The following is a 24,797-nucleotide window of genomic DNA, read 5'->3' on the forward strand; positions in this document are numbered from 1 at the left end:
TTCTAAGACAGTTAACAAGTAATAATGATATTGTTGCTATATGGTATCTTGAATCCCCAGCTCAGCGAGGTACGTCTCATCCGTCATAGCAGTTGGTCATCATCTTCAGTCAGCATGGGATGCATCTGTAACCGCTGGCCGGCCTCTTCAAGTCTTATGTAAGGAGACAATGTAGGTCAGTAATGACAGTGTGCCCCACAGAACACAGACAGTGCCCATTATGAACGTTTTATGAGAACACGGACACACAAGGAAATTATGCTCTCAGTCCGAGAACGCTGTTTCCTCAAACACCTGTACCTCAAGCCAGCATTTCCAGCCTGCATAGCACACCCCTCAGGCTTTTCACACAGCCATCCATTTATTATCCCCTTAAGACAATATGAACACAATGATAGGAGGTCATGACCGGGTGGGTAGGGATGAAGGTGCACCCTCCAACCGGCAAAAAAGGGGAAGGAAAACACACACACACGCATTGAATGAAACTGCTTCAAATTCAAATTCAAATTTTATTTGTCACATACACAACCATACACAGTACAACGTGCAGCGAAATGCTTTTATACAGCTGGCCGACATAACAATCTAGAAAGACAAATAACAGGTACTAAAATCTAAAGAAAAAAAATATATATATGCAATCTATGCATATGTAAGACTAAAATATATAAATATCTAATTATAAAAATTTGTGTGGCATAAGATGTAGTGCAATATCACGTGGGTAGTTCAGTTTGAGTTTGTATATGAAGTGGAATAACAGAGGTGGAGTGGTTTATGGAGGTGACTGGTATTTAGTCCTAGGTGTTGTATTGGTTGAGGGCCCGAACAGCCTGAGGGAAGAAGCTCCTTTTCATCCTCTCTGTATTGGCCTTTAGGGAGCGGAAATGCTTCTCTGACCGTAACAGAGAGAAGAGTCTGTTGCTTGGATGGCTGAGGTCTTTCACTATTTTCCTGGCCTGCTTGTCCCATACGGACACACACACACACACTGTCTGGACTGCTTTCCCAGACAGGGTCGCAGGGAACCGGGGACTAACCTGGCAGCACAGGGCATAAGGCTGGGGGGGAGGGGACACACCCAGGATGGGACGCCAGTCTGTCACAAGCCCCAGGCAGGACTCAAACCCCAGACCCACCGGAGAGCAGGACCTGGTCCAACCCACTGCACCACTGCACCCCTCTAAGGAAAACAAACACACACACACACACACACACACACACACTTTCTGAACCACTTGTCCCATTCGGGGTCGCGGGGAGCCAGAGCCTAACACAGCATGAGGGAGAGGGGACACACCCCAGAAAGGACACCAGTTTGCCATCTGCCATCAGGTACGTCAAGTAGGACTGAAACCTCAGACCCACCAGAGAGCAGGCACAGGCCAAACCCACTGCACCACCACACCCCCTCACTTCAATTATTTCTCGTTTTTGACTGTTTGAACACAAATGTAGTTTGAACCATCTAAGTGCATTAAGGCAATGTTTCCCTGACCTCTGACTGCTGTCTCATTTGTCTTAGTTTTGTAATAGCTCTGATTAGTTATATTTTATTACGATTTAGTTTCACTGAGTACTTTGCGTGTTGTCAGTTTGTCACAAAGCACCATGTAAAACAGTACATTTTACACAAGTCGCTGCATATAGAGGTCAGCAATTGTGCTCCTGAGAACAGTAAAAAGGCCTCAAAATTCTACTAAACATGGATGCCCAAGTGCTAATTTAAAATGCCTGCCCTGATGAAGCATTCTGGCAGCACTCTTCACCCTGCTCATGACTATTTCAAGAGGCAGTCTTTGGGTGTGTTTCACAGTTCAGTTTCCAGTTCAATACGCAAATAAACATGTTAGTTCCGCTTCCCAATGGGTCTTTTACTCTTTTTCAGGAACGAATTTGGTTGGAATACCAAGGGAGAGTTGTAATTGGGACAGAGCGACTCGGTATTGGGACATTTGCAGATAGGTTTTCAGTAATGATTTAGGCTGTGTGTGTGTGTGTGTGTGTGTGTGTGTGTGTGTGTGTGTGAGAGAGAGAGAGAGAGAGAGAGAGAGAGAGAGACAGAGACATACAGTACATACAGTCCAGGGCACAAGGCTAAGTGAATTAATGCTAACCTTTACAGGATTTGTCCAGCACCCTTCGTCTGTCTCTTGCGCACTACAAAACTGGACACTGAAGATGTACACATATGTGTACATGTACTTTTGTTCCTCTTGCAGATGTTCCAAAGAGATGCACAACTCCAAATAAACAACACGCATTTCACAGCAAAGCACTGTTGGTCTGCTAAGCATCGTTCTTGCCAGCGCACCTCAACGCACTACTTCATGAATCAGCTGCTGACAGCTGCCTGTAGAATAGAGTCTGATAGGAAATACCAAGGTGATGGTGACAGATGGTGTGATTCGAAATTATCGAGCTGTCAGGAGAAGAGTGCAGTTTGATTGAGACATCCGCAGAGATGGATGTGTCTGCTGGGAGGTGAAGCGTCTCGAGTTGGAAGCAGTGAGTTGTAGATGGTGGTCAGTCAGCCAAGCAGAGATGTCTGAAGGCTGTGATGTAGGAGGAGGAGACCTCTGTTGGGGTTGGGGGAATAGTGAACAGGAGATGAGTATAATCAGAGTAGCAAGGATTCAAGAATCCATCAGCAGCAATGGCAGAGCAAAGGGAAGACTTGTAGATTGAGAAGAACAGGGGACCCTGTACTGATCCCAGTGGAACACCAGCTGAGAGAAATTGAGAGGAAGACAGGCAGACGCACAAAACCATCTGGTAATGGCTACCTGATTGGTAAGACTCAAACCATTTCTCTGCTGTTTATTTGATTATAAGCTGTAATAGAGAGAGAAGTAGAATTTGGTGGTTGATGGTGTCAAATGCTGCAGAGGTGTAAAGGAGAACAAGGACTGAGGAAAAGAGAGCCAGCTCTAGCTGATTGCAGCTACAAGGAGCACAGTTCAGTGGAATGGCCAATTTTGAATCCAGAATGATAACCCTCAAGGAGATCATTCTCAGCAAGAAATTGAGATAACTGATTGTAGGCAAGAGGGGATGTGGTGGCGCAGTGGGTTGGACTGGGTCCTGCTCTCCAGTGGGTCTGGGGTTTGAGTCCCACTTGGGGTGCCTTGTGATGGACTGGCATCCTGTCCTGGGTGTGTCCCTCCCCCTCTGGCCTTATACCCTGTGTTGCTGGGTAGGCTCCGGTTTCCCATGACCCTGTATGGGACAAGCAGTTCAGAAAATGTGTGTGTGTGTGTGAGATTGTAGGCAGCACGTTCAAGAGTTAAGGAAGAAGAGAAACTGGCCTGTAATTCTGGGCTTAATTTGAGGGGAAGCAACCAGAGGAGGATGAGAAATTAAGTTAGAAGAAACAAAAGGAATGAGTTTTGTGGAACTGGACTGTAAGAGAGGAGAATGGATGGAATGAAGGCAGCAGGTGGAGGTTCAGTGTGAGAGCAGTTCCCAGATTTCACTTTCCAAAAGGGGCTGAAATTAAGGAATTAAGGCTTTGCTGGGAGTCCTACCTTGGATAGGGGAGTGAATGTGGAGAACCTGTTGGTGATAAAAACTCTGTAAATAACCAGGCACAATCATTAGTAGTAAGGATGGAGGAAGGAGGAGAGGAAGGAGGAAAAAGTAGTTTGACAGAGGCTGTTTGGTGGTATTTTTGTTTCACTAGAAAATCTGAAAGGGTATGAATATGGTCACATTCAGACAGTCATTCAAACACAAAGTTTTAATTTTCAAACACTTTAATTTACTAAATACATATTACAATATTTTTGTACAAAAGCCTTCTAATCTAATTCATTTGACTGAACTTGAGAATTTTTATACTCAAATTTTACATATTTCACATTTATTCTACGTGCACCTTTGACATGATCTGATGACTTTAAGCTGTGTGATTATATATATATATATTTAATACAAGGACAGAAATCAGAAAGAAATATTTTACAGTACAAATACATTACAACTTTAAGGATGCCCCCTCTATACTTGTTTTTGTGCAATAAATAAGTATAAAATATACCTCTGATCATTCTGAAGAGTTACATAAACACATTTAGTGTACAAAACAAAACAGTGGAGTAATTTTCCGAAAAGAGACCAGCTATTTCGGCAGGAGGTGGCCGGGGTCCTGTTTCTCATCAGTTTAGGAACATCAGCCCCGCACATAACTTGGATTCTGACTTAAAAACATAATCTTCGAAGAGCCGAACAGATACATTCAGTATTTTTGATTGTTTCTATTGGTTTACAACATTTACATACAGACCACAATTTCTGATATACAATTTTGAAATGTCACATATTAGAACAGAAACCCTTATACAACAGAAGGTGAATCTCTATGGGACTGAGACTGTAGACAGTATCACTGGATAAGACAAAAACCAGGATTTTTCTTGATCGGATCTGAGGGGGTTTAAGTATGTGCAACAGGTAACACGATGGAATTACTCTCACCCACAGTGGTCACACTCATGGTGGCTGCCAGGGAAGCTAGCCTACATGTGATAATACGTGCGTTGGATTCGCTGGTCCCAGACCTCTCCGAGTTCTTGGGTCTCTCGCTCACCACTTGCACAGCTGCAGTGGCAAAAACATGGCCTTTCACAAGTTCCTCATCATTGCCACTGGAATGGACAGAACTTGATGCACCTCGGCCGTCTCGTCATCTGTCACTAGCCTCACCCAGTGTGGGCGGAATTCACCTTTGAATCCCACAAATGTCAGTTTGCCTAAAGAGTGGTAAAAAGAACACATCCTCACTGAATTAGAGCATCCTTCTGAAGACTTACATGTCATGAACTGAGCCCCATTCTGAATTTTTCAAAATACACTTTAAATATTTGGAAGTATGGGGTGCGGTGGCGCAGTGGGTTGGTCCACAGTCCTGCTCTCCAGTAGGTCTGGGGTTCGAGTCCCACTTGGGGTGCCTTGCGACGGACTGGCGTCCCGTCCTGGGTGTGTCCCCTCCCCCCCTGGCCTTACGCCCTGAGTTGCCGGGTTAGGCTCCGGTTCCCCGTGACCCCGTATGGGACAAGCGGTTCTGAAAATGTGTGTGTGTGTGTGTATTTGGAAGTAACAGGCTTAATTGTATACTTTCTAGCAGCAATTTTATTAAAAGTCTGTTAATGAACATTATTAATATGAAAAAAGCCAGAATTACAGACAGACATGTTGCATTAAATAACATTACATTTAAAGTAATTTAATTTTACAGTTTTAAAAATTATTAATTTAGCCAATGCCTTTCCACAAAGCAACTTAAAATATCACCTATCCAAAGCTACATAGAATGATTTACTAGAGTAACTTGGGGTAGGTATCTTGATTAATGGTACAACAGCAGGAGGAGGGATTCAAACCCATGTTCTTTGATTGCAAGGTATCCACTGTGGCACCTGCTGCCACCTTATTGGCAATTTAAATTGCAAATAAGTTATTTTGCTGCACAGTACATTTTGCTGTAATGAAACAGTGGCGTAGTGGTTAAGGAAATTGAATTATAACTCATGTTAAATATGGACCTTTCTTCTTTTAGAATGGTGTTTCACTTGATCTAATTGATGTGAAACTAAACTTATGAGTTTAAATGAATTTTTTTTTTGCAAACTATGTAAGTTCCTGTGGGTCTGGGGTTCGAGTCCCGCTTGGGGTGCCTTGCGGCGGACTGGCGTCCCGTCCTGGGTGTGTCCCCTCCCCCTCCGGCCTTACGCCCTGTGTTGCCGGGTTAGGCTCCGGTTCCCCGTGACCCCGTATGGGACAAGCGGTTCTGAAAGTGTGTGTGTGTGTGTGTGTGTGTGTGTGTGTGTAAGTTCCTTTCAATTAAATTCAATTCATTTTTATAGAGCACTCTTCATGCACAGTGACACAGAGCACTGAACAAAAGATCAGAGGCATAATACAAATTAAAGGTTGGCTCTGCATTAAACTACAATAATTATGTCATTATTAAAGCTATAATTGATCTATCTATACACAGTAGTGGACTTTTTCCACATGAATTTCTGTGAAAGCACTACCTTTCAGTCTGAAGTCCTTTTCTGCACCAAGTTCTGCAATCACCTTCGTCCAACGTCCTCTACTAAAAAGGTGTCCTTTGGAGGTCATCATTACTATTGATCTGCAAACAAAATCTGTTATCAGGAAACGTTAACACTTAAACCAGTATGCAATCACACTGCAGGTACAAATGAGTAACGAAATGTGATATTATCCAAGAGGCTCCACAAATTTTTGTCACCAATTCTAGACAAGCAGAAGGCAAAAATGTTGGTGGGTCTATAATAAATTCTACTTGAAACAGATTACATTGATGGTTATCCTAATTCAGATTTCTCCAAATTTCTGTCCAAGACTGCTTACAGGTCTCAGAGCAACACTATACTACACTAGATACAAGTGTGGACTCACCCATTTTTCAGACTTGCAACATAGCTTTCAATCTGGGCTGGGATGCCCTGGAGGATGGAGTTTCTAAAGCTCTTACTGCCCAACACTTTGCCAGACTGGCCATCCAGGACAACCAGTTGCACCCCATTATCAGTCTGGTAGATCTTCCTGCCAGTGACCTGCAGGTCAACAAGCACAGGTCAAGTATCTGCAGATCTGTACTGTTAAGGAAAAACTGCAACAGGCCAGTGCTCCTCACACCGGCGTTTCTCTGAGCTGCTGACAGGGGCTGGTACCTCCATGTAAGCAAAGTCCTCCTTAATGTGGAAGAAGCGTGTATTATAGGACTTGAGCTTGACCTCCAAGAAATGATCTGCAGAACGCTGTGGACAGCAAAGATATGGACTTATCAGTTACTGTTCCCTGTTCCTGTCAAACGTGTAATCGAAAAGACTCATGATGGCAACAATAACCAAGCAAACCAGACTTTGAAGGAGTTTAAATAATGACTTGTACTGGTCACTTATTAGCAGGTATTTAAACCTCCTGAATTGTAGATCTTGGTTCATTTGTTATGTGGGACTTTCATAGAATACTTTGGCATTTCAGAGAAATGGCTGCAAGCGTAAGGAATCATAGTCCTGTTAACCACTTGTACCAGTTTGCTCGCAGGCAATTTCTGGGGCATGGGTATGTCCACAACAGGCATCTGGGAATGTCTGGGATAAGCCGCCACCCGGCAGTCACTCTTCTCACTGCCCTTTGGGATCAGAGCCTTGATCTTAATCCTTTCACATCCCTTCACTGAGCAGAAGGCAAAGTCTTCCCTGTCCTTGTAAGCTTTGAGTTTCAGAAAGAGGAGTCTGTAGGAGGAAAGAGTTGCACCCAAGTCAGAGCTCAGGTCATGAACCACTGGCCACACTAAAGTATTTTACAAATCTCTCCCTTGTAAACTGAGCTATGCAGACCAAAAATGGGTGTTGTGTCTGTTAGTGATCTCTGTTCTAGGGTGTTCTGTGATCCAGAAGTAAATGTATTTATTTACTAAAAAGCTGAAGCAAAAATAATTTCATATGTTATTTTTCAGCTCATAAAACAACTGGACTGTCCTGCACAGATCAACAGACAGCAAAAAAAAAAAAAAAAACCATTTCCTCAAAATACCTTAACATTTGAATTTCTTTAAAAACAAAAAACTACCAAGAGTGATTATACTTGTGTTTGTATCATATTGATCTCTCAACTGTGAACTCTCCACTTCATTTCATTTATTGACTTACATAAGTAAAAAAAAAAAATCACCATCCACTGTGCACTAAGAAGGTGACAAGAATTTCAGGCTGTCATTCATGAATGTCACCCCCAGGGCACAGCACCAGTGCTCTTACCCAGTGTCCTCCTCCCAGAAGTAGTAGCCCCGAGACAGATGAGAGTGCTCCATCTTCTCCCTCTGGAAAGTTCTCAGGAAGATTCCAGTCTTGTGAGTCTGTTTTGTAAGGCGGTTGTGAATATCTGAGATGATAGTGAAGTTGGTTTCTTTGGGATAGCAGAAACCCACGGTGATCCAGTCGTTCCTGCTCATGAGCAGAAAAAGTGAAAAGTCTCTGAAAATTCCCATAAGCATTATGCACTGTTCATCAAACAGCAGGGGGCACTAGAGAATGTTAAGTAAATGCAGCAGAGAGTTGTGTGAGAAACACAAACAGGTATTGTATAACATTGACAGTAACTGCATCTACTGGCACAGTGGACAAATTAACTATAAGCAGGCACAGATCAAACTAAAAGCAAAAGTTTCCTTATAATCATGTAAAATGTTTTTTTGTACTTTATTTTCTGTCCATTATCGGGCAAAAAAATGTCAAGTGGTTAATCAAGTCGTTTCAGCTGGCAATGGAAGCTGACCAGGGACAGACCTGTTAAAGTTGATGAGCCATACAGTGACCTCAGCTGGGGCAGTCTGATCCCAGTGCACCGTGTAGCTCTTCGCCAGGGTCACCACAGGCTGGAACTGCTGGTAATGGTTCTTCTTTCCCAGTGCCCCTTCCAGCACCAGAGGACGATCTGGGTATTCGTCTTTCACCATTATCATGTTCAGGTTGGCTGGGTCACGTGTCTGAATGTAGATCTAGGAGTTGGATGGAAGGAATTTAAAAAAAAGACAGTTTTACTTATTGGAGTAGCTATGGAACCATATATTGTTGGCTGGGACAGGAGTGTGAGGGCAGGACTCACCTGGGCATAGTGTCCACTGCAGATGGCCGCTCGCCAATCAGGCACCCCAATGCAATCTGGGTGTCGCAGCAGCCAGTTGTCCTCTTTCACCAAGAAGGCGCCTGGATATTCACTGACGGAGCCATCAATGTCATGAAAGATGGTTGTCTTATCGCCATCCATCTGCATCTTGTTGAACCATGGTCCAGGTTCTCCAAAGAATACTCGAGAGGCAATCTGATTGGTTAGAATATAGGGCATCTCAACTAGAGAACACTTAAAACGTGATCACATTAGCTAAATGTTAGGTAACTGATGATGGACAAACTGAGCTAATGATATGACAGGTTAAAACGGCACATTGCTCAGGTGTATTCTTGAAAGTGATCTGACTACTTAGAAATGGTATGATGAAAGGTATTATGAACATAACTTGTGGTGTTACACCTCTTTTCTTTGTGAAGATGATTAATCCAGCTCAAACAAAGTACACCCTTCCCTCACATAACAGGGTTAATTTGTTCCATGAAATCACCCAATTAGGCAAATTCCCATTATGAGGGGAATGAATTATCATTTCCATATGGGAGAAAAATAATTGATTCTGCAAAAGAAATTTCAAATATGACTTATAACATCTTTTAATGTTATAGATGAACTCTATCACAAGATCAAGGATATATTTACAGTATGGCAGCACTCATTTTCCCTGTTGTTGGGGTAGTGTAGATGCTAATGCACCAAACCACTGAGGGGCAAAAACCTTTTAGGCTTGAGATGCCAAGTGCGTATCTCTGTTCCAAAACATCTGATAGAAGAAACAATGTGACTGTATAAAACAGACCACCTACATAAGATCACCATGTGGGGATTTGAAGAAATACTGTTGCACACAACATTAAATGGATCAATATTTCTGTTCTTATAAACCTTTGCAATGATTTTTCAACTGTAACTTGATTGAAGGCTGGGCAAAGCTACAGGGAGAAGGGGATTGGAACTGTAGGCAGAGATCTGTAGTGTTGAACTGGGATCCCCACTCCTTCTCACTTCCTCATTCCAGACGTAGCATCTAAAGGATTCTGTCACTGTGGCCAAAAGGGGCTTAATAAATGGCTTAAATAGGGGAGTCACATAAGCTGTAACCATGAAATGTTTCCAGGTTCGAGTGGTGTGTGAACGTGTGCGTCAGGTAGGGCTGTATGTCACTTATGGGAAGCCATTATACAAGGGATGACTGAACAGATATAGTCCATTTAAAAAAAATTAAATATTTTGAGCCAGCTGATGAGGTATTACAATTACATTAACTAGTTCCACTTGCAGTGCTACATGTCCAGTTGCATTGCTTTAAGCTCAATTTGTAGTTTCTTGAGCTATTACTGGGTACTCCTTTAAGCTGGTGAGAACACAGAGTCACATCCTGTCAAAGGCACTGTCATTCCACAACATGATCTAGATATGGGTTCTTACCATTTTAACACTTAAAAACACTTAGAAACACAACTAATAATGATATGATGAGTAGACTGGCAATAAAACAGAGGTGGATGTAGCCCTCTCAGTCAGCTTACTGGTACATCGTCGAAGGTGATATCCGTAACGTTGTTGTTGGGACAGCTCTGCCAGGTGTTGTTGAGCCGGAACCCAAACGCACTGGTGTGACGACCCTCCAGCGCCACATATTTACGAAAGGTGCAGTTCTGCACGTTTATTGGTCCATCATAGATCTGCATGCCTCGAATGGGGAAGTCCCTAAGGAACAAACAGGAAATGACATCAACACAAGAAGACATGGACACTATCTTAAATACTTAGCAAACACACCTTTAATCACCATGGCTCAACGAGTCAACTCGTGTTTAACTAGCTTTGATTTAATTGCCATAGAGGAAATTACTGTGCTATTTCACTCAATGAAATCTACTACCTGTCCTTTAGAAGCAATCCATACTAAATTACTTAAAGCCGTAATTTCCGTTCTCATGGAGCCAGTTAATATCATTAACACTTTGTTACTCAATGGCTGTATTCCGAAAACTTTTAAAGTTATTACAGCATTACAGAAATCTGATCTTGGCTGTAATGACCCAATAATTATATATCTCTAATCTGCTGTTTTTCTCCAAATTTTTATAAAATTGTTGTTTCCCAAATTATAAAATACCTTAAGTATACTTGAAAAATTTCAGGTTTCCACCCTGGTCATAGCACTGAAACACCCCTCACCCGTGCCTTGAATGATCTGATCTCGTCTGATGCTGGTCATACCTCAGTCATTGTTACTGGACCTGAGTGTTGCATTTGATACTGCTGACCACAGTATGTTACTCAGTAGACTTCAATCCTGTGTTGGACTAAAGGGCACTTGTGGCACTGTTCTTAAGTGGTTCCATTCGTATTTATCTAACTGTAAAGAGTTTGTACTAAAATCTGATTACTTTTTGTCTCTGAATGCCAGTAAAACCTTCGGTGGGCTCACCACCTGCCGGAGAAACCGTAAGGGGCCGGTGCATTGTGATTTGGGCGGTGGTCGGGGCCGAGTGCCCGGCCGACCCAAACCTCGGGCGCCAACTCTGGTTTTTGGGACTTGGAATGTCACCTCACTGGCGGGGAAGGAGCCTGAGCTGGTGCGGGAAGTTGAGAGATACCATCTAGATATAGTCGGGCTCACTTCCACTCACAGCTTGGGTTCTGGAACCACTCTTCTCGATCGAGGGTGGACTCTCCACTATTCTGGCGTTGCCCAAGGTGAGAGGCGGCGAGCGGGTGTGGGCTTATTAATAGCCCCCCAGTTCAGCCGCCATGTGTTGGAGTCTACCCCGGTGAATGAGAGGGTCGTCTCCCTACGCCTTCGGGTCAGGGAACGGTCTCTCACTGTCGTTTGTGCTTATGCGCCTAGCGGCAGTGTAGAGTACCCGGCCTTTTTAGAGTCCCTGGGGGACGTGCTGGAAAGCGCTCCCACTGGGGACTCTGTCGTTCTACTGGGGGACTTTAACGCCCACGTGGGCAGCGACAGTGATACCTGGAGGGGCGTGATTGGGAGGAACGGCCTCCCTGATCTGAACCCGAGCGGTGAGTTGTTATTGGATTTCTGTGCTAGTCGCGGTTTATCCATAACGAACACCATGTTCAGGAATAACCTTCGGCCATATGTCTTGGACACTCGGGTGAAGAGAGGGGCTGAGCTGTCAACTGATCACCACCTGGTGGTGAGTTGGATTCGATGGCAGGGGAAAAAGCTGGACAGACCTGGCAGGCCCAAACGCATAGTGAGGGTCTGTTGGGAACGTTTGGCGGAGGCCCCTGTCAGAGAGGTCTTCAACTCCCACCTCCGACAGAGCTTCAACCAGGTCCCGAGGGAGGTGGGGGACATTGAGTCTGAATGGACTATGTTCCGCGCCTCCATTGTCGGGGCAGCGGTTCGGAGCTGCGGCCATAAGGTCTCCGGCGCCTGTCGCGGCGGCAATCCCCGAACACGGTGGTGGACACCGGAAGTAAGGGATGCCGTCAAGCTGAAGAAGGAGTTCTATCGGGCCTGGCTGGCTCATGGGACTCCTGAAGCAGCTGACAGGTACCGACGGGCCAAATGGAGCGCGGCTCTGGCAGTCGCCGCGGCAAAAACTCGGGCTTGGGAGGAGTTCGGTGAGGCCATGGAGGAAGACTTTCGGTCGGCCTCAAAGAGATTCTGGCAAACCGTCCGGCGACTCAGAGGGGGGAAGCGGTGTTCCACGAACACTGTTTACAGTGGAAGTGGTGCGCTGCTGACCTCAGCTGAGGATGTTCTCGGGCGGTGGAAGGAGTACTTTGAGGATCTCCTCAATCCCTCCGACACGCCTTCCGTAGAGGAAGCTGAGGCTGGGGACTCGGAGGGGGACTCGTCCATTACCCTGGCTGAAGTTGCTGAGGTAGTCAAAAAACTCCTCGGTGGCAAGGCTCCGGGGGTGGATGAGATCCGCCCCAAGTTTCTCAAGTCTCTGGATGTTGTGGGGCTGTCTTGGCTGACACGCCTCTGCAGCATCGCGTGGAGTTCGGGAACGGTGCCTCTGGACTGGCAGACCGGGGTGGTGGTCCCTCTTTTTAAGAAGGGGGACCGGAGATTGTGTTCCAACTACAGGGGGATCACACTCCTTAGCCTCCCTGGGAAAGTCTATGCCAGGGTACTGGAAAGGAGAATCCGACCGATAGTCGAACCTCGGATTCAGGAGGAGCAATGCGGTTTTCGCCCTGGCCGTGGAACACTGGACCAGCTCTATACCCTCACTAGGGTGTTGGAGGGTTCGTGGGAGTTTGCCCAACCAGTCCATATGTGTTTTGTGGACCTGGAGAAGGCATTCGACCGTGTCCCTCGTGGCATCTTGTGGGGGGTACTTCGGGATTATGGGGTTCGGGGCTCGTTGCTACGGGCTGTTCGTTCCCTGTATGACCGGAGTAGGAGCTTGGTTCGCATTGCCAGCAGTAAGTCAGACCTGTTCCCGGTACATGTTGGACTCCGCCAGGGCTGCCCTTTGTCACCGATTCTGTTCATTATCTTTATGGACAGAATTTCTAGGCGCAGTCAGGGAACGGAGGGTGTCTGTTTTGGTGGCCGCGAGATCTCGTCTCTGCTTTTTGCGGACGATGTGGTCCTGTTGGCTTCATCAAGTCAAGACTTGCAGCGTGCACTGGGGAGGTTTGCAGCCGAGTGCGAAGCGGCGGGGATGAGAATCAGCACCTCCAAATCCGAGGCCATGGTTCTCAGTCGGAAAAAGGTGGATTGCCCCCTCCGGATTAGGGGGGAGTTGCTCCCTCAAGTGGAGGAGTTTAAGTATCTCGGGGTCTTGTTCACGAGTGAGGGAAAAATGGAGCGGCAGGTCGACAGACGGATCGGTGCGGCGTCCGCAGTAATGCGGTCATTGTACCGGTCTGTTGTGGTGAAGAGGGAGCTGAGTCGTAAGGCGAAGCTCTCAATTTACCGGTCGATCTACGTTCCTACCCTCACCTATGGTCATGAACTCTGGATCATGACCGAAAGAATGAGATCGCGGATACAAGCGGCAGAAATGAGTTTCCTCCGCAGAGTGGCTGGGCGCACCCTTAGGGATAGGGTGAGGAGCTCAGTCACCCGGGAGGAGCTCGGAGTAGAGCCGCTGCTCCTCCGCATCGAGAGGAGCCAGTTGAGGTGGCTCGGGCATCTGTTCCGGATGCCTCCTGGACGCCTCCCTGGGGAGGTGTTCCGGGCTTGTCCCACTGGGAGGAGGCCTCGGGGCAGACCCAGGACACGTTGGAGAGACTATGTCTCCCGGCTGGCCTGGGAACGCCTTGGGGTTCCCCCAGAGGAACTGGAGGAGGTGTGCGGGGAGAGGGAAGTCTGGAGGACTCTGCTCGGACTGCTGCCCCCGCGACCCGGCCCCGGATAAAGCGGAGGAAGATGGATGGATGGATGGATGCCAGTAAAACAGAGGTACCTGTGGTGGGTCGTGGTGTTGAAACCCTTGACAATTACATCAAATTCTACCACCAAGACACGCAGGTCCAAAGAGAAACGGAATTCCGTTCTCGTGTATGTGTAACTCACCTATAGGCAGAATAACAATAAAGTTGACTTTGACAATGCATTAAAGTTCACGGGTACAGATGTGTTCAGGACATGGGTGTTTTGTTGGACGGAAACCTGTCATAAGTGTCCTATGTTGCTACACTGAGTAAGTCGTGCTTACTTCAGCTGAGAAATATAGCTAAATTAAGGTAATTTTACGTAGGCAGGATGTTGAGAAACTGGTTCATGCTTTTGTTTGGAGACGGTTGTACTATTATAATGCTCTGTTATCAGGCTGTCGTTACCAGACTGTATCCAGGTTACAGCTAATACAGAACACTACTCCCAGAATTGTTACAAGAACAAGGAAGTACGACCATATAGTACCGGTACTTAAATTGCTGCACTGGCTTCCAGTTAAGTTTAGAATTGATTATAAAATCTTACTTTTGACCTAAAAGACATTAAATGGCATTGCTCCAGCTTACCTAAGTGAAATTCTTAATTGTTATGTTCCAGAACATTGTCTTCGTTCATTGTGTTTGGCTTAAATTAAAGTGCCTGTGATCAATGAGATCCGAGTAGGACAGTGTGCGTTTACCTACAGAGTCCCTAAACTTTGGAACAGTCAGCTAGTTATTGCCAGGAATTCCCTGTCTGTTTCAGCCTTTAAATCCAGTTTTAAGACTTATATGTACACTCTGGTGTATTCACAACAGATGTAATTCCACTATGCTGTTTTTTTTCCCCAGTGTAAAACTGTCTAATCTTGTAAAACTGTCAGTGTAAAACTGTCTAATCTTGTTATTTCATCAGTTGCTGACCCTTTCGCTCTTGTTGAGCATTGTTTCCCTGTGAAGAAATCTAAGAAGGCCAGCTGTGATACCAGCACTCCATGTTGACAGAAGCTGAAGACTGTATGCCATGGTGGACAAGATGTACCTATGCGAACCAGAACATCAACTTGGTAGCATTTAGCTACAATGTTATAGCTGTAAATTGACTTAAGTCTTTTTAAATTTAGAAAGCCCAAGAGGGGTAGGCAGCCACTGGCATTTGAATCCCCAGAGGTTTTTTCCTCTCTTGCTTTTCGATTGGAAGTTTTTTGTTCCTTTCCTCCGTTGCCAGTTGGGTTACTTACAGCTTTAATAATTACATAAATATAGTAATTTAACTTACAGCCAACCTTTAATTTGTATTATGTCTCTCATCCTTTGTTCAGCACTTCGCATCACTGTGTAACAAGAGCGTTCTATAAAAATAAATTGAATTTAATCAAAAGTGACTAACATACTTTCCAAAAAATACATTTAAACTTATATGAAACTCGGTTAGATCAAGTGAAACACGCTTCTAAAAGGAAAAGGAAGGTCCACATATTTCAACCAAACATATGTTAATTCAACTTCTTAACCATTATGCCACTGTTTGCCCTGATTAGTAAAGTCACTCACACTCCTCTAGGCATCGTCCTCTCATTTAGGTCTGGCCCACCGGGCCCCCTTAACCGGGTCTCTGGGACAGGTGTTCCCCTGTTCTCACTCTCCCCCACAAACAGGGAATTCTTCACCTCCTGTTTGGAACCATCATCATCAGGGAAAGTCCCTCCACTGTAGACAAATAGAACAATATTAGAGGCCACCAACCCTTCAGTTCTTGGTCAATCTGACAGCCATACCATCTAAATATGCACTGAAGATGATTCTCAAAGTTTCTTAATGCAGAAAAACCTGAAATGTGAAGCCTCTTACCTTGCAAGAGTAAGGCCAATTCCATTGTCAGCAAATCTAAGGCAGATGAAGATCATGTCAAAATGAAGCAGGCTCAAAACCAATAGCAGTCTAAGACAGTACAATTCCAGATCTGAATTTATTATGGCTGACTCAGTAAAAAGTATGAAAAGATCTGATACATTTTTGCATCTTAAACATATCTTTGCACCTCTGAGGGTGAAGTCAATGGCATTAAAAGTCCAATGATTTTCCACTCACTGGCAGTCATCCAACCACACATCTCCACCCCGCAGCCAGGCACCATGGTCCTGGTTTTTATAAGCAACAAAGTGATGGATCCGGGCTGGGACCCTGGGCTTGAACGGGTCAGCATCCAAGTGAGGGCCGTACCTGTCCCAACAGAAAATTATTTTTGTTATTACTTAGTCAGACTGCAAATGCCTTTTTCCTCAAAAAATCTTGTACATGGTTTAACAGATAGCTTAACACTTTAGGCCAAATAGATGTTCTACTTGATCAATTCAGATTAAATACCTTGCTCGGGACACAAAGATTTTTTTTGGGATCTCGAAAGCAACCTTTAAATGGATCCAGGTGCGACACTGATGATATTTGACATTTATTCATTTAATGAATCCTCCTATCCAAGGTGGCTTACAAGGACATTACGGCAATAACAAGGGAAAAAAATGCAGCAACATCTAAACTTCTCTGTTATCAATTCTTCAGAGGTTCATTACTATATTTCTGCATGGCCAGTCTGCAGTGAAGTTAAATGTAGTGTATAAAAACAGATAGCACAAACAGTTTCTAATCTATAGAATTGTAATAACTAAAAAACATGAATGCATTCAGTGCTGGAGGGATTGTAAACTCTAGTGACAAAACTATAGGCTAAGGAGGCCAGTCCTTTCAATTGCTACACAAAAGGCAAAAGCTGTGGAGATGAATGTGATGGATGCTAACCTGGCTCCGATGAGGGACAGAAATGGCCTTTTGTCTTTGGCACTGGCTTCGGTGGTCTTCACTCCATTATCCAAGATCATTCCTGCCTGGAGCAAGGTAGCAAGTGAGCCGAAGCAGAATGAAACACCAAAAAAGATCACATGAGCATAACAAGAATAAATCAAACATCAAAGTTAAAAAAAATAGATGGAGAGAAAACAGCAAATAGCATCAACATAGCAGAAGATACTCATAAGTTCAGCAAAATCCCAAAGGAAAATCAAAGGTAACAAACAACATCTTTAAAAAGAAAAAACTGTCATAGTTTCATACCCATACATTTTTCCAATTAGAAAACCTCAGATATTTCTAAGGTTCTTCAAGTTTTAATTTGATTTCATCTACTACTGCCTCTTTACTGCACCCTTTGAGGAAGAGAAATGAAATCAGCAGAACATACTCTTGAATATGGATGTCTGTGTGTGGCTGTGGCTTTTGGATTATCCAGTCATGAAAAACATTTTCTGGTTGACAGAAAGCTGTATTTAAACTCAAGGCTACACCATTCACCCGTCTCAGATCTCCTGTGAACCTTAGCAAGGCTCTGAAAAAACTCAGATCTTATCATGGTACTTTAGAGAAAATTAACTGTGTTTGTCTGTGTATGTGAGAATGTGTGGCTGCTCAGCCTGCTTCGAGTACAAGTAATTGGTGATGTAATGGACTAACATGTCTATGTGTGATTTGGTGTGTGGGTTGTCTCTGGCTTATGTGTGGATATGTGAACATATCAGCTCACCCTGTAGTTAGAGTGGGCCCGGTTGTTGACAAACTGGCCCATTGGCGTGTGTTCCGTGCGGCCGGGGGGGTACATGCCTTCCGAGGGCCCAGTAGGGACGTGGTGGAAAATGAACCAGAAGCCAGTCTCCTGCATGAACACAACACCCATATATACACCTGAAATGACACCCCCTGCACCAAAAATGCAGCATATAGGTATGTTACACGGGGGAAAAAACAAAAAAATCACTGGGTATTACCTCCATCTAAGAGTATGAACTTCATGGAAAAACCTTAACATTAAGGTGAAGAATGGCTGCTAACTTAAGTTTGGAATGTAAACTGGTAGGTTTACATTAATACTGTGATTTGCCTCCACCTCAGGCAGTTTACAGATGGGTATTAAGTATGTCTAAAACGTGGTCTGTTGGATGTTACACCGATTTTCAGATCAACACAACTGCCTGATTTGGTTTTTCACTGCGGCACACTAGAGAGGTGGGGCACAGATTGACAGCGGAGCCTTCAGTTCTGTAGCCTTAGGCTCAGAAGTCCAAATATTTTTGTACTGAGGACCTCCATCCCTGGTCCAAAACCCACCTCAGAGCCTGCGGCTGCACAGTTGATAAGGTTGTTGTTGGGATTAGCCATCCAGAATGTTGAGGTGGCACTGTGGAGAGACACAGAGGCGCTGATTAGAGCCGAAGCCTCCTCATCTCCTACTCACCTCATCACCAAGCCTGAGCTCATCAGGGAACATAACGGACAGATAGCAGCGATTTACGACCATGGTGAAATCAACTGAAGAGCAGCTTAAAAACGATGTAATCAGTTGTGATCAGTGGTGCAGTAGGCAGGGAAAGTGTGTGGGACCTAGAACATCAGGAGAATTTTGGTTTGCTGTGATGAGTAAAATGGAAAGACTACAGTGGAATTCCACGGTCTGGGGGGACTGGAATGCTTTGCTCAAAGTTCTGGGCTCTGTGGCACTCCAGTTGTCACTTGCCTGTCTGCTGCCATCTCAGGTTGCTTCCAATAAAGGGCTACAGAGCACCCGAGGAGAACCACAATGCCGAAGATCAAAGCTCCATCCCTCTCATGCTACTGGCCTAGGGTCTATTAGTTTGTCTAATTGTGATCTTGTGATTTGGAACCAAAAGCTGCTGAATGTATATATAAAAACAATATCTAATCTAATTTTGCAAAAACAGATGCATGAAAGAATGTTTGAAAAGCCAGTTTCCAATTAGTTTCTTTTTGTCAAATGACCAAGTGCAAGCCATTGAAATTACAACAGTTTTCCATGCTTGGGTGCTCATATCAAGCCTTGGCTGAAAAGCGACAGAACTTTCCTACAAGTCCTTGCTGGTGCTAGAGCTCCGTACCAAAACTCCAAAGACTGCAAGGTTTTCTGGTCTGTCAGGGAATGTTGGACATGACTTTGAGGATAAATAAATTTGAAATTTTTTTCTATTACACCATCCATAATTCTGCTGTTATGTATAAGTATCTGTAATTTGTTCGCAAAATCTAAAAACATGAGAGGTATGAGCATTCTCATTATTGAAAAAAATACATCTGAAATTTAGAGACAACCCTGTTGTCAATAAGGATGTTGTCATCCCCTGAGGATCTATGCAACAGACAGTGAAAGTTATATTGTTGATGGTGACAGATCGAATAACTCATTCTGTAGATCATGTCAATATCTGTGGTTGGTGCTCATGGCATATAAGCAGCCAGACTGCAGGCAGTCACTTATACCGCAGTTTCTTTGGTGCCTGTGTCTGCCTGTGTTACACTGCACACAGGGTCTCCATGGTCTAGAGCCTATCCTGGAAACACAGAGCACGAGGCAGTCTATACTACACCCTGGCCAGAACACCAGTCCTTTACAGGGTATATGTTATATAACCTTTGTTATATTTGGTAAAATGATCTACTGACAATTTTTATCCATTTTATTAGCTGGTCAAAATGCAATTTAAAATTTGCCTGCATGCTGCATATATATTATTATGTGAGCATAAACTGAAAATACCATAACAGTAATATTAACGACAACAGCTAAGCCTACTTGAGGATAAACAAAATCATTACAATGTAATGATCAAGGGAAGAGGAAGAAAATCATTAGTGAAATGAAGTTTCATTTAGTGGCAAAGTGTAAAAATCTGTTATGTACACCGCAGTGGCAATGAACTGAACCCTATTGCTCGATTTTTAATATGCGACAGCATCACTTGTCTTCTTCAAAAAGTCAAAGGCAGACAGACAATCAAGCCAAGGGACTTAGGGTTTAATGGCAATCAGCCCTAGACTGAGTAATGGTAATTACATCTAATCCCCTTAAACTCTGACTGATCAATTGCCAATTGCAAAAATTTTGCACGCATCTTTTTTCTTTTTAAGAACATTTGTTATGTCAAACATGGCTGTGCAGATTAAGGCTAATGGCTTCCTGTTGAGTGTTGCGCACCCCCACCCGCCCACCCACTCCCACTCTTAAAGCTAGTGGGGATTTGTCCCACCTGCAATCCTGGCGTGGGTTGGCCACATAGCCTGGGTAGGCACCATCGGTAATATGGCGACACATGTGGCTGTCTCGATCCGAGGGCAGCAGGGTGCTTGCCTTCACCAACAGGCCGAGACAGTGCTCGAAGGTGTTGCGCTCCTCTGGTCCATCTTCTGTGAAGAAGCAGTGGCCAAGTGCATCATAGCCCACCACGTCCTTCACCTGCCACAGGTACAGGTACAGGTACGAGAGCCACTTAGAATGCATGATTTTCCAGTCTGGGATGTGGAGGGGGGTTCTACAGATCCTCAGGCTAGGGGCAGTGAGATTCTACCCCTCACAGAGGAAACCCATTAGCAGGCAGGGAAAATGCTTGTTAGTCACATCCGTGGCACTGCCCAGATCAGACCCGCGTGTGTTGGAGAGCACTTGAGCATCGCCTCAGGGCTCTCGCATGCAGCCCCATCAGAGTGCCTGTCACCGTCTCGCAGACAAATACTGACATTAAAGCTCCACTCCACGCCTGTGAGACTCGTTAAACAGGAATGAAAAAGGGTTCACTTTGCCTGCAGTGTTCTCGAGACCTTCGGAGACCAATGATCACGTTTACAAAGCCCACTCTCTGTGCAACTGCATACAACGTTTTATTTATATCCTTAACAGATGCTTTTATCTAACGCAATGTGAGCAGCATATGATTCAGACTTCAGCGGATCCATTTTTTCCATTCACTCTGATGTTCACCAAACATGAACCCAGCAAGCTTTGTGATCAAGTCCAGGTCCCGAAGAACAACTCCCTACTAGTTTAGTCACATGTCCTGCAAAACTTTAACGTCAGCAGAGATTGACCAGTGGAAGAACTCACCAGCAGGCCATTGGAGCCGTGGATGGTCACACAACGTGAGAAGGTGTGGTGGATGGACAGGTCCTTCACGTAGGTGGGCGGGTCATAGCCTCCTCGCTCATCCACATCTCCGTTCATGTGGAAATGTACAGGGTAGTGGCCCATGGACTGCTGGCCCATGTGCATCAGTTCTACACCCTGCATATGAAAGGCCTTGAACCCATGCTCCACCTAGTGAAAAAAGCAGAATATTACAGTCCCTGTACGTGTGTGCCTCTTGTGTGTTTGTGAGATGGTCCACGACAGATGGATGTGTTTCTGCGTCTGTATAGGTAAGAGAGTGTGTAAGGGCATTCATTAAGGTTTGTGTATTTATGTGTACATGCATCATTGTCAAGAATAAAGATTAAAATACATAATGATTTCATATGTTCTTGCAGAGACTGCATTTAACATAGCCAGGGGCTGATAAATGCAGTCATAAGAATCACTCATGTTCACAGCGAGACCTTTCTCTGGGGTGTATGTGTTAATGAGCGACTGCTCGTAAAACTGGGACAGCCATTTGTACATGCTTCGCCTTGTGAATTTTAAAAAGTTTGAAGTTTTAGCATGCCTTAATATTAAGTGTTCTACTGTAGGACATTTCTAGATAACATTAAGCAACTGGATAGGTATAAGCTAAGCACCCAACAACCAAAACTTGTATTGAAAAACATTCAAAATGAAATGGATAGGACGGCACTGTGGATCATTACTGTACTTATTGTTCTATGCACGTTCCAGCACTCAGCCTTCTTCAGCATGCGTTGAGTAGCTTCCTGCCATATTCAGTTAATGAGTGATGATGTACAAGTTACAAGCAAACATCTAGGTGATTAACAGATGCGACACTCTCCAAGAGAAATAATGATTGTTTACTGGTTCAAAAGCAAACAGTTCTTTCATCAATGTTGTTGTTATAGTTATTCAAAATACCTCCGGGATTTTTCCTCTGTTGTTAATGACTACAACAGCATACTCGAAACATGTGTCACTCAAACCGCACCTGGTAAGTTGTTACCCAGAACTATTCTTCAGGCTGAAACCTGAGCGAGCCTCCCCTGTTACTGTGGGGAATAATGATACCAGCCTGCCTCTCAGCTACGGCATGTGTGTGTGACAGAGAGTTTGACTGGTCTGTGTTTGATGCTGACAATCTGATTAGTTTGTGTAAATAATTGGCAACATAATTGGTCTGTTTTTGATACGTACAACCTGACTGGCCTATTCTTTAAACTGAGAAACTGATTGACCTGTGTTGGAAGAAAGAATTTTATTGGCCTGTACTTCTGTGTGGGCCCAAGACCTGTGGGACACTGACCTTGATGTGTCCACCAAAGGTGTCAAAATGGAAGAACTCGCAGGCCTCACTCCCATAGCACCTGGGCTCCATTTCTCCTTGGATGAGGATGTTGCGCGTTAACAATCCCACCTCTGCTCTCATGTCCACTCCATCCACCTCCTCCCCCATGTGAAGGTAGGCTGCCTTTCCTGTAAGACAGTTCAATTCACCCATGAGCCTTTGGTACTGGAAGCTATATACCGTTTTGGGTCACAGTCACTTATGTTGGGGCATGTTCTTCTCAAGCAGTGGCACCATCACAGGGCAGAAGACTAAGACCAAGAAGACTAGTGTCTAAGGACAGAAAATTTGTAACTTAAAATATGCTGTTTCAAGTCCCAGACAGGAGTATGTTGTAACACTTGAGCAAAGTACTTAACCTAAATTCACAAGTGAATAATATATATATAAGCTGATACTGTAAGTCACTTTGGTACTACAAACCTAAATTATCATGGTAATAATACACCTGTAAACCTGAGCTGTGGAAGCTGTCAGTGCTGTGGAACCTGTGATTAGTGAAATCGGTGACATTCATTTTACAAACTTAATTCATTGTCTTATTTAATATCTTATAACATTGAAAGGCTGGAAATAAACAGTAAGGAATAAGTGGAATAAGATTCAGGAAATTCTCCTCCTTAAATAATTTTTGTGTGGTAAAAATCAAGAACGGAGTGTATTTAAGAGGGGGAGAATACATAGCGAGAGCACATAAACAGAGAATGGCAAAAACACAACAGTTAACGTCTATTGTTCTTTAATGACAATTTAAAAATAAAATTTAAAAAAAATTTAAAAATCAGCCTAAATTAATTTCAAAGGAGCTGAAAAAACCTTTTATGAATATTCAAATTACAGTGTTGGTTTCCAGCACTTTGTTTGAAACGTTAAAAACCTTCTTTCCAGCTGGCTGAAACAGATTAAGCGCTGACTAAACAATTGCCTTGATGAAAGTGCAGTACATCGCATTCTCCTTCAGGACTCGCTCTCATTTAGGAAAGTGCAGAAAAAAAACAAAGGAACTCTCCTCAAGACGTGCATGTTAACTGTGCACTAGGTAAAACAAAAAGGGATTCTGGTTGATTGCCAAGGGGGACAGTAAATATATTTGGTATTTCAAATAATGCTATCATAATAAAAATGCTTATAAAGGATAGCATGCAAGCTTTTTAAATTCATTTGACATTTCAAAATATGAGGAATTCTAATCCCAACAAAAACTTACTTCTAATTAAAGAATGTTTTAAACTGCCTCCACCTCTGTGCATTTATTAGAGGATAACATTAATTCCTACGATGACACACAAACTTCTCTCTCCTTATGTTTCCTTTAAAACAGCAACTGTAATGGTTGTCAGGTCCAAGTTCAACACTGTAAACACTACTGTTCTCCTATTATTGACATTTTTTCTGTTGGGATGGGCCCAGAGAAGGCAGCTACTCTGTCCCCAGGCCTTCAATAAGTACTGAAAACAGTGAAGCCCCCAGCGTAGTTCATCTGGACTGCAGCACACCCAACGTAGTTGTAAAAGGACATAAAAACATCAACAACTTATATAACACAGAAAGAGAAGTTTCTTTTTTTCCTTTGGCGAACCAACACTGCCTTTCAGTTCTGTTCTTGCCAGTCTGGGCAGCAAATGTGGCTGTGGCAGCGGGAGGGTGAGCAGTCAGCTGAGTGCTGGTTTCTCCAGAGCTTCAACCAGTCTGCTGTCACACTCACTTTGTGCTCACTCCTCGCTCTCAGTGGCACGAGTCAATAAGGCCATTGATGAAGTTTTTATTTTTGTTGCACAAGGGCCTTGACAAACACTCTAAAAACCCACTAGCAAATCTAACTCAAGTGCTCCTGTCTTCATCCATTCAGACAATTTTTTATGTGACAGAAAAAGAGCACTTTGCCAAAAGGGAATGTTGCTGAAATGGAGCAACCTTGAGCCCACGGAGGAAACAAGGGCATTTACATTTACATTTGTTCATTTTGCAAGCACTTTCCTCCAAAGCCATGGAGTAGGGCTGACCTTGCACTTTAACCTGGTTGGAGGAGCAGGTTGGGCAGGGCAGTATGAGGAACTCCTCAGCTTGGTGCATGGAGTAGTCAGTGCTGGCCACCACCACCATGTCCCTCGGCTTCCAGCTACTGCTGTCATCGGCCAGCTCCAGGATGCTGGTGTTGGAGTGGGTATCAATGGTGATGGATGCATGTGGCCTTACTGGGGACACACAGAGGAGCAACATCATTACTTTACACACACCTAAAGTGTACTTAATCTCCAAACATACATACACATAATGTATGCAACCACTTGCCCCAGGTGGGGTCGCAGGGAACCGGGGCCCAACCTGGCAACACAGGGAGGGAGGCTAGAGGGGGAGAGGACACACCCTGGACAGGACACCAATCCACCGCAAGGCACCCTAAGCAGAACTCGAACCCCAGACCCACCA

The 24,797-nt window shown here is 44.2% G+C and overlaps 1 protein-coding gene across 2 annotated transcripts in view; it reads right to left on the reverse strand.

Annotated features, from left to right (window-relative positions):
- Window positions 1-3,916: 3,916 nt before the first annotated feature.
- Window positions 3,917-24,797, reverse strand: part of LOC108941976 (cell migration-inducing and hyaluronan-binding protein-like) — a 49,931-nt gene continuing 29,050 nt past the window's right edge. Inside the window, exons 11-29 of one of the 2 annotated variants that reach the window (XM_018764953.2) lie at window positions 24,371-24,562; window positions 22,326-22,495; window positions 20,984-21,193; window positions 20,133-20,338; window positions 18,202-18,271; window positions 17,621-17,749; window positions 16,843-16,928; window positions 16,135-16,266; window positions 15,895-15,930; window positions 15,598-15,753; window positions 10,200-10,380; window positions 8,647-8,862; window positions 8,328-8,539; window positions 7,800-7,985; window positions 7,070-7,274; window positions 6,708-6,794; window positions 6,433-6,590; window positions 6,042-6,142; window positions 3,917-4,754 (exon numbers count right to left, since the gene is read on the reverse strand). In XM_018764953.2, coding sequence (XP_018620469.1) covers window positions 4,627-4,754; window positions 6,042-6,142; window positions 6,433-6,590; window positions 6,708-6,794; window positions 7,070-7,274; window positions 7,800-7,985; window positions 8,328-8,539; window positions 8,647-8,862; window positions 10,200-10,380; window positions 15,598-15,753; window positions 15,895-15,930; window positions 16,135-16,266; window positions 16,843-16,928; window positions 17,621-17,749; window positions 18,202-18,271; window positions 20,133-20,338; window positions 20,984-21,193; window positions 22,326-22,495; window positions 24,371-24,562 — 2,861 coding nt within the window. In that variant the 3' untranslated portion in view covers window positions 3,917-4,626. Of the gene's footprint in view, window positions 4,755-6,041; window positions 6,156-6,432; window positions 6,591-6,707; window positions 6,795-7,069; window positions 7,275-7,799; window positions 7,986-8,327; window positions 8,540-8,646; window positions 8,863-10,199; window positions 10,381-15,597; window positions 15,754-15,894; window positions 15,931-16,134; window positions 16,267-16,842; window positions 16,929-17,620; window positions 17,750-18,201; window positions 18,272-20,132; window positions 20,339-20,983; window positions 21,194-22,325; window positions 22,496-24,370; window positions 24,563-24,797 lie in introns of those variants that run through there. The other variant, XM_018764954.2, reaches the window with a different exon arrangement.

This window comes from Scleropages formosus, chromosome 7 (genome assembly GCF_900964775.1).
Source record: "Scleropages formosus chromosome 7, fSclFor1.1, whole genome shotgun sequence".
NCBI lineage: Eukaryota > Metazoa > Chordata > Actinopteri > Osteoglossiformes > Osteoglossidae > Scleropages > Scleropages formosus.